We start from the raw sequence: 14,453 nt of genomic DNA on the forward strand, positions 1-14,453 counted from the left end.
TATTTCACTGTAATGCGGAGAAGTAGTAAAACATTAATGCGGGCTCCAAAGCGACGACACCGACATCTATCTTCGTCACTGAAATGATTAAATCTATACTATGGAAAAAGGTCGGCCAACCATCTCTAAAATCTACTATTTTTTAATATTTCACTTTAGTTTTTTTTCCCTAACCCACTCCCCCGAATAAAATGCTGGGTGCGCCCCTGAATAATGTTATTATCAATTTCGGGGGAAGGGATTACTTTCGGACAGTGGGAATGCGATTACGTAAAATTAAAGAGGGGTTAAAAGGTATAACGAAATACAATCAATTTAAATTTAAAAAAATAAAAAGTTAGTGTTATAAAAATGCACGTACAAAGCTGCAAATGTCATACTTATGATTATTTTGTTACTTTTGATGAAAATAATGTACAATTTCTAGAGGGATTAGCCAGCGTTGACAATTTAGTCCTCTCGTCCGACTTGACTAATCAGGGGCGATATGACCAGGGGGGTAAGCTGGGCAAAAGTACCCCGGGCCCGGGTCTCCGAAAGGGGTGCCTAACTAATATTTTCTGACTATTTCCAAAAAAACAAATTTTGGAGTAAAACAAGGAATGATTTTGGTCAGTTGGAAAAATTAAGTTTTTAACAAGAAAAGTACGAAGAAAAATTTCGCCAAGTGACTCGAAAATATTACGATAGAGTTGGAAAATTCATGCCTTCGTCTGACTTTATATGAAAATCCCGGATTTGGTTAAAAATCCCAAATCCCGTATCCCAAAATGAAAATATCCCTCGTCTTAATCACATTGTGTTGTAAATATGTTGCTTTGTAACCGTAACTCGAATAGAATTACTATCCCATGGCTATTAAACAAACAGTTACAACTATAGAATTCCCTGTTTATCAGAGCAGCGAGTAAAATCTGTTTATACAGGCTATATCCATAACATATTTTTTCTCGATTGGTTTAGTTTGACTATACCTTGATAAGGTAACACCCACGTTAGAGAAATATTTAATCTGTTTTATGTACTTAAAATATTAACAGATAAAGTTAAAATTAGGTGGATCAGCGACGAAAATTTAATATTGACGTGATATCGGATGAAGTATGATGGAGAATAGTTTCAAACCAATGGCGCCTTTTCAATTGTGATCGGATACCAACACATGAACTGCTATTCCGTTTTAAACTGTGGACAGATGCCTCGTGCAGAGGTTGTCGTAACAATCAAACTGAAGCATTAAGTTACTTAATCGTTACTTGCGCTGCTGTGAATATTAGGTAATACCTGTGTCTTATTTTATTTTTTGCGGATTTTTGTACAATTGTTATTTAGCTTCAATTGTCATTCATTTGGTGCTGTCACTACATATACCTTGCTGGTGTTGGTGTGAAGGCCACGCTGCCACCTAGGAGCAACAAACACAGCACCCCACACAAAGATAACGCAGCCCGTCAAGAGTCGTGCATTTTCTCGTGTACAGTTTTCATTGGTTAGACGCTTTAGCGCCTGCTGCCGTCGGAAGGGAAAAATTCGGAAAATGTCTTCCCCCCCACCCGTAAAACGTGCAGCGTAAAGGCTCGTCCAACGAAATTTGTAGACAACACTGCGTTTAAACTTGTGTTTGTTGCTCCAAGCTGCCACATACACCAAATAAAATTTTTATTATATTTTGAAAAAAAAATTCGCAATAAAATAACTATATAAAACCATTCCATATAGGGCTTAGAAGCTAGAAATAATGAAACTCGACTAATGCGAAAATTGAACATTTTACATAGTCACTGTTGAATATTGTATAGAAGAAACTACGCGACATCTTGTTTGCCATTTTTGTTTTTTGTTGTTGTAACCATTTGTTTGTATTCCAATCCTTAATAATTTCTAAAAATACTTATTATCCATTTACAGTGTATAAAATCATCTATATTTCCCTAAAATTTAAATTCGAATCGATTCGAATTGCCAAACCATGGACTAATTAACAACATGTTAATTAGTCCATGGCCGAACTAACATAGTTTTTTTTAGATAAATCGTAATGATAAACCAGATACCCTTAGACCGAAGTTGTAGAAAATCCTTCCTGTTGTACAAAAGAAGTTATTGATTCTAAAGTAGCTTCTTCCCAAATTTTCGCCAGATTCAACCGAGGAATTTCAGGGTTCGGGAACGAACGCCGTTTCGTTCCAATCCTGCTCTACCCCTAAATTAGCAAATTCTCCGAAATAAAGTTTTTTAGTATAGAGAATAGAATAGAATAGAATAGAATATAATTTATTGAACTGGAATAGATACAAGCGTGGACCCTTATTGGGCCAGCATCAGCGACAAAGAAATACATTTAAAGCAATGGTTACAATGAGGTACAATGAAAGAAGCACACCGTTTAAGTTCTATCCCAACCAGGAATCCATAACGCTACTTGGAATGAGTATCTCCCCATATCCCCTGTGGTATTTTGTGGCGGAACATTGTGGGAGGGGCTAAAACGCTTATACCGCCTTAAATGACGTGAAATTCAGTGACAAACAAAGGCTTATAAGCTCCGCCTACTATGTTCCGCCACAACGGCGGGGAATCGAAGCCGTTATTCATTCCAAGTAGCGTTATGGATTCCTGTCCCAACCCATATGTTTGTCTAATTTGTTTTTGAAAGCACAGACCGAGGAACGCGTTTTAACCAAAGTAGGGAGGGAATTCCAGTGGTTCACTATCCGCCGAGTGAAGAAATTTCGCCGAATTGTGGAAGCACATCTTGAAAATTTTTGGAGCATTTCGGCCACTCCAAGTTATACGGGGAAAAACGTCCGGGTTGATAGAGTAAAGGTCATGTACAAGTTTGTCTTTAATTTACCTATAGCGTTGCACGCATTGGGACAAATCGAGCTCCCTTCAATTAATAGAAAGTTTTCGAACCCAGTCATTTTTCAGTCGGTGGCTAGGGTTTCTAGATACAGCTCTCCCCTCCTTAGAAAACCACATAAATTGCCACTTATTTATAGTCACACACTACATTTCGAGCAGTGATTCTTGTTACACTTCCGCGGTCAAGCCTACTTATCTCATAATAAGTATATTATATACATTTGGTTACAGTAAAAATTTGAATTTAATAAAAACAACACAGGCACAAAAAGAGCCTTACAGAATCCGGTCTTCTTTCAGGATAAAAAAATCCTATTATACCGGTTTAAGTGACTTGCATATCGTTGAAGCAATTAAGTTCTTGGAAAGGATACGAGGAAATAAATACTCGAAAATATTGAAAACTCTTTTATTGCAATAAAAATTTGGAATGATTCAATGGGGCCTCTTCTTCCGAGTACTATCAGGTTGTTTCCTTATAGGCTTCTGGTACTACGCTCGCGAAGGTATCTGAAATTCTCGTAGCTTCAGGAAGTAGAGTTACGTGTGTATGTACGCGTAGGGGCTTTTCCACGTCGATTAACAGGTGGATGGGAAAGGGTATAATCTTCTAGACGACAAAATTACTCTCGTTACATCAATCCCGCTAACGAACAGGCGTTTCATCAACCCGTGATCAAATGGGGAGGCGAGAAAGCGCACTCTTCTATATCGCGTAAATGTGTACTGCTGGGTGAAAATTGCGCTTTACGGGAAACGATTCTTTTGAAGCTTTGATTCGTAAAACAGCGTGTGAAGTTCAAACGAAGGTAAGTCTCCTAATTCACCTACTCCGGTTTCAATTTGCTAGTTTAACCGTCGAACAAGTAGACAGTGACGTACGAATAATTTTCGCTTAATGTTTCAGTTTTCAGTCAAAATTATAGAGGCACTCGATTACATCGTGATATCGAATGAAATTATACGATCAATTAGTTTCTTAAAAGAGTCTAAGCGTGATAAACGCGAGATCCTATTGCGTTAAAAAGAAACAAAAATAGATTAATCGAAAAAAATGATTACCCAACGTCAAGGGCAAATGTATACATTTCTAATCTCTTCGAGTTCAAGAAGAAGTTCGTTTTATTTTTGTGTATACATACTTAGGTAAAAAAGCGAAACAATTCACGTGTAAGATAGCGAAGCAAAATGTCCCGAACAGTAAGACTAGATAAATAAAGGACGGTGAGGGTGGGTATTAACAAATACGACGACCGCCGAACTAGACAGCAAACAATTTCTCTCACGGAAAAGGTTGGCCTAACTTTGACGTCCTCCTGAAACGCTGCCTGCTTCCATTCGTTCCATCTCTGGCAGTCACACGCCGCTCCGGATCGTTCACCATTTTCGGTTGTCGACGTTTACCACGGACATTCGCGTCATTTAAGGGAATTTGACCCTGAAGGAACATGGATTCCAACTTCGAAGCTCTCGATTTGGTCGTCTTAATCGCCTACTTTATCATCATTCTTGTATTTGGGATATGGGTGAGTAAATATTTGCTTTGAGTTTCACGGAAATTTCTTTCTTTTCCCGTTTTGAGCTAAATATAGGCGTACTGGTGTGTACGACTATATTAGAACATCGGGTTATTTTTCTTAACCGTGCCAAAGAATATATTATTTGGTCGTAAAACGATAAAAAAACAGAGCAATAAAGCACCCTTAAACGTCATAAAGGGCGCCTGGAAAGCGATAACGCGACTGAAATTATCAACGCGTTATTTACTCGTTTAATTCGATGATAACAAATTTCATTTCGAGGTATTTACCTAGGGTTGCCGGTTCGGTTCCGGTTCTTGAAGGAACCGGAACCAAACCGAGAACCGACTAAGTGGAACCGGAATCGAACCGATCAAGACAAATTGGAAACGGAACGGAACCGAAAAATAGTAGGAACCGAATTGAACCATGGACTAATTAACAACAAGGATGGTCCAGATATTTAACATTTCCCTATAAAGACCCATAAAAAAAGTGTTAACGCGTTCAGCAGCGTTGCCAGGCAAATATTTTTATCCTGGTGATTCAAACGTCATAAACTGGAAACTGATTTTTAAATTTCGCCATCTGTCGGGAAACATTTTTAACGGTTTAGTAGTTGCGATTTGAATTTTCAGATTGTTGTTTACAAAGGAAGCCCCAAACGTGTCTCATAACCATCTATGCAAAGAATATAAAGCCCCAGGAATGGAAGGATTGATATTATTGGCCGCGTGTTTTGGTTGCGTTAGAAACTTCCGACAGAGCAAATCAGAGTAACCGGAAACGGATAGCGAAACACGGTCTATCTTTAAAAATGAGAGTCACAAAAGCTCCACTAGACGGAGCTACACCTTCCATTCCTGGGGCTTTATATTCTTTGATCTATGTTATCACTTTAAATAAGTATAAATACGTTTTCCCCTTCTAATTCTAAATTATTCATCATAAAAAGGTAAGCAACTATTAAGCCATGGTACGATCGTTTATATTTATAAATAATGTTATACAATGTTAATAATAACAACCGTTACAAATTTGGAAATTGCTTTCAGACGGTAAGCAGAATATTTTACTATAAGTATGATCGAAGAAGCTCGACATTCTAAATTCTTACGACGATTAATTTAAAAGACTAATATATTAGCACCGCATGTAGTCAGGTTGTGTGTGTAAAAATAATTCAACTACTTTGGAAAATTTGCCAAGTTCGATTTTTCAATTGAAATAGTTCAAACACATGTTAAACTAAATATATGGCCTTGTCTTAAAAAAATCTTTAACTTCTTTCAATTAGTTTTAATCATTTAAAAAATCGCAAAACTTTCGAAAAATGTTGCCGGGTTTTGGTGTTACTTAGCACCAGTAGTCTAATATTTAATATGTTTTATCATTCACAAAGAAAGCCCCATATGTCAACAACATTGTTTTAGATTATTAAAAAACTTATGATTTAAATATTAATTAATTAAATATCAAACACAAATATGAACATTAAAATAATTAAGATAATTTAAAAAATATAATTTTAGAAAAAGATAAAAACCACTTTTTAAAGTTTATTTAAACAAATTAAAGGATGCGACAGCACTGGATGTTTCGTGACTAAAGGTCTAAAATCAAACTTTCAAGCTTTTCTTGCCAGTGACCAAGACATTTTGAATGCCTTTTCTCTCCTTGGAAATAATACCGGGCCTGTTCCAGAGGACATTCATTGCAAAATGGAAAAATACGTTTGTTTACTTTATAAGAATCGTGATGAAAAATGTGCAGGGTCGTTGAGACATCTTCGTTGGGAAATGTTTGCGAAGTTAGGAAAGGAAGGTAGGCAACTTCCGCCGACAACAGCCACATTAATTCCCCACACAAATCGCGCCCATTTTCACACTTTGGTTTTAAAGAAATCCAAAGAACCATTGCCGGGATTACCACTCGCAACTGACTTTGGATGGGAGTATTTGGAACATGTGTATAGGCCAAAACAATGCAACCTGCCTCCCGCACCAGAAGCTCTTTTAGAGCTTCGAAAATGTAATTGCACAAAGGGATGTAAAAACCGATCGTGTGGGTGTTGCAAAAACAATCTTGAATGCACTGACCTATGTAGTTGTAGGGATAATTGTCAAAACAAAAGAGACATTGAAATGTCGACAGATGATACTATGTAAACTTAGTCGGTTAAACATTAAAAGCGAAATATTGTAAAAAATAAATATCTTAATTATTTCAATGTTCACATTTGTGTTTGATATTTTAATAATTAATAATATTTAAATCATATCAGTTTTATAATAATCTAAAACAATGTTGCGGACGTACAGTGCGTCTTAGCGATTTCGATAAAACTTATTAAATATTAGGCTACGGGCTCTAAGTAACACCGAAACTCGGCAACAAATTTCGAAATATTTGCGATATTTTAAATGATTAAAACTAATTGAAAGAGGCCAAAGAATTTTTTAAGACAAGGCCAAATATTTAATTTAACATGTGTTTAGACTATTTCATTTGAAAAATCGTACTTGGCAAAATTTCCAAAGTACTTAACAGCTGCTACCTGACTAATGGTAATCTCGTGGTTCAAATTTTAAATTCCAAGCATTCCAACAAAGCTTCTTGCCCTATTTTACCCCCCCCCCCCGGCCTATTTTGAATAACCAGCCTATACAAGCATTTCCTGTTATGCCCGCGAGTACCGCTAGAGTGCGTCGATGCTTGTTCTTTTTTACTTTTTCCCATGATCGAACCAAATCGAAACAAAAATTGGGGAGAAAACTGTAAAGCTATTTTCGCTTATTTCCACATTTTTGGAAGTAACATATAGAACACGAGGCGAAATAAAAACCAATAGTTTGGACAAAACGAAATTAAGTGACTTCTAAATATGTATTTAGAAGTCACTTAATTTCCATGCCAAATCACCCGTTTTCGGAAAAAATTTCCCACGGCACCATGCGCGATTTCGACGTTACTTTACACGTTAGTAATATAGATATTTTTAGTGGGAAATCCAAATTTTTAGCCCAAAATTCAACGTACTTTTTAAAATATTATTTTTTGAAAAAATGATGTCTAGGGTGTACATTTTCGAAATGCCGAAAATCTCGGTATGTGCGTACGAATAACTCAAAACGTATTCAAGATAGACCCACGAAACGTTTTATACTATAAATATAGGTAACAGTGAGTAACTAGAAAGTTTTCTTTCCGTAATATATAAATTAGGTTTTTAATAAAAAATATTTGAAAATGGCGATTTTAACTGAAATTTCGTTTGTTGAGGTAAACTAAAGATGATGTTGTCGCCAAAATATTAAATCGGAGATAAATATGAGAGTTGATATTATGTTAAATGGACCCAATGAACACGAAAATAGCACTGAAAGAAATCTCAGGGATTTAGTTTTTGAGTTATAGCTTCGTGAACCGACCTATTGTTTTGAAAAACTACTAAACATGGTAGTGATTGCGGCAAAATTACGGTACGTAGGGAGTTGAAAATCAAAAAAAGATTGCCACCGCTAAAAAGCTGAGATTTTAAGCTACAAAATACGTAAGTAAAAAAGTTGTTTATGGGAGACCTAAATTACCAAAATCAAGATTCAATTTTAAGTTATTTCAACTTGCTACGTAAGTTCCAAAACTTCGCACACGTGGCGCGGCAAACTGTGACGTTTGTTTCTAGTTTCTACTCTTAGATATTCCTTTTGTACGGCTTGTGTCGTGGGCTTATCAGATTATAAACAGACGAACTAAAGATTTGGTCTGCTACAAACTTCCAAAATATCGTCTAGTCACAGTATACAGGGTGTTAACTAAAAAACGATACAGAGCCAATTACTCAAAATGTGTTTTATGTAAGAATTTAAATTTGCAGGTTACATAGAGGGTGCAGGGGACAAATGACAATGGAAATTTCAATGACCTTGAACCAGGTCTTCAAGGTCATTCAAATTTTATCTCTAGAATCGTTAGGATTAAAAGAATGGTTCCAATTAGAAATGTGTTCGACGTTTAATTTTAAGTCTAAACAGTTTTGACCCGATCTAATTTGACTAATGGGAAGCCGAGAAATGTTAGACCAAAAACCATAAGGTCGTGTGTGGTATTCTAATCAAGACACGACCTTTAAGGGCTTATAAATCGAAAACTACCAGATTTTATGAATCAAAATTGTCGTGAAACTCTTAACTGAGTGGGGGAGTTCGTAAATTGTAACTTGTGATGACCTTGAATCATTAGTTCAAGGTCATTCAAAATTTATCTCGATAACCATTTTGCAATAAACGAACTTAAGAACTTAAGAATGGTTCCAATTAGAAAAATGCCCGCCCAGATTTTTTAAGTCAAATTACTTTTTACCCGAGGTAAATAAACCAATAACACAACAAAATAAACGTTAATTAATTGATTTAAGACGTACCAAGTATTTTTATTAACCTTTTTTTAGTTTAAATGTTTTAAACACAAAAGAAACTAAATAAGTAATTGAAATAAATTCTAAAGTTAGAATTGGGGGTACCGTGAAACGGCTAGTGGCCAAGGCGAACCTACAGGCAACGAAAACCTCCCAAATACAAAAACCTGAAGAAATGTTCATGTGATGTACACAAAATGTTAAAAACATCCATTTTAGTTATCTAAAAAAGACGTCGAGAACCACGTGAAGGAATATTCCCTCGACGATAGGTACATTGGAATCAAAAAAATTCCTGGTACTCGCTCACACCATGCTTTTATTCCTCAAAATGACAACAACATCAAAATATAAAGAATATCAGAAGACTTAATTTGGGAGGAGTGTATACCTGGTGCATATATTGCGTGTACTTACGACGAAGAATGGTACGTTGGAAACATTGCCCAACTTTCTGACGAAGAAAAAGATGTCTTGGTTAGCTTCTTTCGTAGAAAAGATTTAAAGCTATTTTGGCCAAGAAAGGAAGATATATTCTGGGTACCTTTACAAATATAATATCCATTGTAAAACCTAATTCATTTTTGGATGGTAAAACCTTTGTTCTAAGCCAACTAGAACACACACACATTATGTCAAAAGTAAATAAATAAAACCGATTTGGTTTCCAGTCAAATTACTTAAAATTGAATCTTGATTTTGGTAATTTAGGTCTCCCATAAACAACTTTTTTACTTACGTATTTTGTAGCTTAAAATCTCAGCTTTTTAGCGGTGGCAATCTTTTTTTGATTTTCAACTCCCTACGTACCGTAATTTTGCCGCAATCACTACCATGTTTAGCAGTTTTTCAAAAAAATAGGTCCGTTCACGAAGCTATAACTCAAAAACTAAATTCCTGAGATTTCTTTCAGCGCTATTTTCGTGTTCATTGGGTCCATTTAACATAATATCAACTCTCATATTTATATCCGATTTAATATCTTGGCGACAACATCATCTTTAGTTTACCTCAACAAACGAAATTTCAGTTAAAATCGCCATTTTGAAATATTTTTTATTAAAAACCTAATTAATATATTTCGGAAAGAAAACTTTCGTGGGTCTATCTTGAATACGTTTTGAGTTATTCGTACGCACATACCGAGATTTTCGGCATTTCGAAAATGTACACCCTAGACATAATTTTTTTAAAAAATCATATTTTAAAAACTACGTTGCATTTTGGGCTAAAAATTTGGATTTCCCACTAAAAATATCTATATTACTAACGTGTAAAGTAACGTCGAAATCGCGCATGGTGCCGTGGGAAAATTTTTCCGACAACGGGTGATTTGGCATGGAATTACCCTACAACGGTTTTTCCTTCCAATTGAGACAATAGACACAATAGTCCTTGTCACTTGTCAGTGTTTATTTATTCTTTTTCGCGGCTTTTTCAAAAGTAATAGTATTCGAAAAGTATTCGGTTCGGTTCTCTTTCGGTTCCCATTTTTTGGAACCGGAACTGAAGTGACTTCCGGTTTTCTCATTTAGTTTTTTATCGAAGCTTGGCACTAATGTGGTCAAATAACTATTAACTCCAACCCGGCCTATTAGTTAATAGTTAGTAACTAACTAGTTTTTTCAATTTTTAGGAAAGTTCTTAAGTCGTTTGGCTATTATAACAGAAATTAAAATTTTTTTAATGTGATGTTGAAGTTGTAATTTGTTTAATTTTGTTACTCTTAATATAGGAAAGTCCTTAAGACGTTAGGCTTTTATAACAGAAATTAAAAAAAAAATTCAAGGTGGTGTTTGACAAGGTCAAATTCTGACTAACGTGGGAAAGAAAACATGATTACAGAATAAAAATTAAATCGGGCTTCTGAATTAACTCACATTAATACATTACTAAAATTGGTCGCTACGTAGCTTCCGGTTCCCATTTCTTGGAACCGGAACCGACCCTGGAATATCAGTTCGGTTCCGGTTCCTCCGGTTCTAAACGGCAACCCTATATAATTTACCCTTCTTGGATGTATTATTAACACGTCGCTTCTTTTTGTTTCTGGTTGTGGCTTGCTCTTCTATCTTTGACAACTTCAAGGCCGCTCGGAAAGGAGGCAATGACAGTGTACGTGGATATTTTTTGGCGGGTAGGAGCATGAATTGGGTACTGGTAAGTTGAAATCGAGCCGAATTATTGAAAAATAACGACGATTTCTATTGCCACTTATCAATTTATCGCAGGTCGGATGCGGCCTTTTCGCCACCAACATTGGCAGCACGCATTTCATCGGCTTGACCGGATCCGGTGCGAAAGCCGGAATCGGAATTTCCGGATTCGAATTAAACGCCATGTTCGTTTTGTTGCTACTCGGATGGATTTTCATTCCGATTTACTTGGCCGGGCAAGTATACACCATGCCGGAATACCTCAGGAAACGATTCGGTGGACAAAGAATACAAATCTATTTATCTGTTATGGCCTTGGCTCTGTCAGTGTTTATTAGGATCTCGGTAGGTCTTACTCTTTACGTACGTAAGATTTCCGAGACATTCGAACCATCTAAAATCTTTATCTCCGTTAGACGGATTTGTACGCCGGTACTATTTTCATCGAACAAACGATGAAGTGGAGCACGTATCCAGCCATTCTAGCCCTCCTGGCCGTATCCGCCATCTTCACCATCGGGGGTGGGCTAACCGCCGTCATGTGGACTGACCTTGTGCAAACGATTCTGATATTGGCGGGAGCGGCATCCATGGCTATTATGACCTTCGCTGAGGTTGGAGGATACGGTGTTATCAAAACCAAGTTCCTCGAAGCTGAGCCTACCAACGAGACCTTCATCGGGTACAATTCTAAAAACGAGTCTTGTAGCAAGCCAACCCCATACTACTGGAACTTATTGCGTCCGGTCACCGACCCCGATCTGCCTTGGACAGGAATGACATTGGGACTGAGTATCTCCGGCATCTGGGGATGGTGCTCCGATCAAGTGCAAGTGCAGAGAGCCTTGTGCGCGAAAAACGTCAGCCACGCCAAAGGCGGATGCGTGCTGGCTGGATACTTGAAGATACTGCCTCTTTTCTTGTTCGTCTTTCCAGGAATGGCCGCCAGAATTCTCTTCCCTAGTAATTAATTAATTACCTTTTTAATGGACGTATCCAATAGTGATTCTAATCAGACCCATTCCATAGATGAGATGTCTTGCTCGGCGCCGGATGCCTGCCAAAAACTATGCGGAAGCCCGTACGGTTGTAACGACATTGCTTATCCTCTGTTAGTTACCAGGTTAATGCCCGCAGGTTTGTTATCGAATGTATTTGATGAAGGGAAGCTTTAATAAGTAATTTCATTCGGCATTCGAAGGAGCCAAAGGATTTATAATGTCCGTGATGTTGGCAGCCATCATGAGTTCTTTGACTTCAGTCTTCAACAGCAGCTCGACTCTTTTCACAATCGACATCTGGACTCGTATCAGGAAGAACGCTTCGGAAATAGAGATGATCGTGGTTGGAAAGTAAGTTAATCCAGAGTCAAAGGAAATTTCCAGCGAAATAACTCGCGTTTCTATTCAGAGTTTTCATCCTCTTTATGGTGGCTATAAGCGTTGCTTGGATGCCAGTAATAAAGCTCGCCCAGGGAAGTCAACTGTACCATTACACGCAAAGCGTCATCAGCTACTTGGCCCCTCCGATATGTTCCGTCTACGTATTGGCCGTTTTCTGGTCCCGAACCAACGAAAAGGGCGCGTTCTGGGGTCTGATGGTCGGCTTGGTCGTTGGCGTTGCCAGATTCATCATGGAGTTTTCTTACCCAGCACCGTCATGCGCTTCCGGCCTAGTGGATGACCGACCATTCATCCTATCCAAAGTGCATTACCTACACTTCGGCTGCGTCCTTTTCATGATAGTAACCGTGGTCACCGTGGTAGTCAGTCTTTTAACCAAACCAATTGATCAAAAACACGTAAGTCGTGACGCCAGTATACGTATCTTGGAAATAAATATCTCAATTCGTACCAAATCCCCAACTTAGATTCAACGATTAACATTTTGGACGCGTCGCAGTCGCGTCGTTAACGAATCAATGGAAGGACACGAGCAGGATGTCACGTCGGAAGAAGATCGCCGAGAAAGCGAGCGAGCGGTGACGAACGAGAAATCGGCCATTTCCGACATTGACGTAGTTTATTTTAATAAGGAGAACGACCAAATAGGTGTTAAGCGTTTAAGCCACTATAGCACCGTCTATCAAGGTAATGGAAACGGTCTAGAATAATTTAAAAGGTTAATAATCCGGCTAAGCCGTTTCTCGAATAAATCTAAGGTGTTTCGTACCCACGATGAAAATTATGGCGATTTACAACCCTTTTCAGGAATCCATACCTCTACATGGAATGCTTATCCTGACGTATCGCGTATGGTAAGATGCTAAGATCACTCTGACGGCTTTGGCCCCGCCTACGATTTAAAAAAAAAAACCCTCTGCGCGCGCTCCCCTCTCACGTTGTTGTTTATTAAGTTAACATAGTGACGTCAAAAAAACCGTCAGCCACATCGAGACGAAAATCTGCCGCGATAAGCATTCCAAGTAGAGGTATGGATTCCTGTGATTATTCATTATCCTGGCTGAAGCAGGCAGTGGCGTAGCTGATGGTCCGCAGGGCCCGCGGTGCGGGGGGCCTCGAGCTTCGGGGAGGGGCCCCGCTAACCATAAAAAAATTAAAAAGGGGGGCCTCATAGATATTTTTGCGGGGAGGCCTCTGAGTTCTCAGCTACGCCACTGGAAGCAGGGAAGTAAATTTGAACGCGGCTCTATAATATACCCCCATTTCTAATTTCTAGAATCTCCCTCAAAATGGAAGGGCATTTTGTTTTCACTGTGTGGCTTCAGTCGAGACAGCGAACAGCGGAGGATGGAAGCCGAGGCTCATCCCGAGAGAGAGATCTTGAGTCCGGAAGAAGAGGTCGAAGTGTCGGTTCGTTTGTTGGATGAAGTCAAAGGATGGAGGATAGTGTGTAATGTGAATGGACTTCTATTGTTGGTAGCCGCCATCGCGATATGGGTGATCTACGCGTAGCTAGGCGTTTAAACTCGAACCACTTTAACTACGTACGCGCTGGCATTACTTCTAGCTTCGGGTCGCGAGAGGCGACCGAAAACGCGAAAGATTTCAATATATGTTTTTTGTATATTGTTCATTTAATTGGATTTTAAACATTCGCGCTAATATTTTTATAACCAAGTTGTTAATATGTTCTAATAAATTAATTGATTTTTATGAATTTGCAATCACTGTTTCTTTCGGACGAGGCAAAACATTTACGATTTTCTAATACGTCATGCATCGTAAAATTGCGTTTTAGTTCCAGTTTATTTCTCAGATATTTAACCCAACTTACGATTGGGTTTATCTATTTCCCTTAGCATTAGCTAATCGAGAAAATTATATATGAAATTTAGTAGAAGGCTCGAGCCTTTAATCCTATAATTTCTACGTCTACTCTTTGTTGAAATAGCTTAAAGTGCTTTGCACGCTAAGGGCAAAGCTCCACGGGCTCGTCTCAAATTTGAGCCAATTTGCGAGTTTGAGCCCGAGTCCTTAAATATTCAGAGTTAATTTTTGAGCCCGAGACGAGTCCCTTCTAAATTTCATAAAA

The 14,453-nt window shown here is 38.0% G+C and overlaps 2 protein-coding genes across 3 annotated transcripts in view; one reads left to right on the forward strand and one right to left on the reverse strand.

Annotated features, from left to right (window-relative positions):
• The window catches only part of Sec20 (vesicle transport protein Sec20), a 170,254-nt gene that overhangs the window by 2,938 nt on the left and 152,863 nt on the right, over positions 1-14,453 (reverse strand). The gene's annotated exons all lie outside the window — the stretch shown is intronic.
• Positions 4,009-14,078, forward strand: LOC149935260 (sodium/glucose cotransporter 4-like). Of its 2 annotated transcripts, none has more exons than XM_090154280.1 (9): positions 4,009-4,391; positions 10,891-10,962; positions 11,034-11,303; positions 11,375-11,921; positions 11,988-12,095; positions 12,160-12,310; positions 12,369-12,759; positions 12,829-13,048; positions 13,638-14,078. In XM_090154280.1, exons 1-9 carry the CDS (start codon positions 4,314-4,316, stop codon positions 13,871-13,873), a joined length of 2,073 nt encoding a protein of 690 aa, XP_090010406.1. In that variant the 5' UTR covers positions 4,009-4,313; the 3' UTR covers positions 13,874-14,078. The 2 variants fall into 2 exon arrangements, with proteins under 2 accessions (XP_090010406.1, XP_090010405.1); XM_090154279.1 differs by lacking the exon at positions 4,009-4,391 and adding an exon at positions 4,640-4,675 and having other exon boundaries at positions 10,811-10,962.

The sequence above is a fragment of the Leiobunum rupestre genome, chromosome 7, assembly GCF_980474605.1.
Source record: "Leiobunum rupestre chromosome 7, qqLeiRupe1.1.hap1, whole genome shotgun sequence".
Lineage (NCBI taxonomy): Eukaryota > Metazoa > Arthropoda > Arachnida > Opiliones > Sclerosomatidae > Leiobunum > Leiobunum rupestre.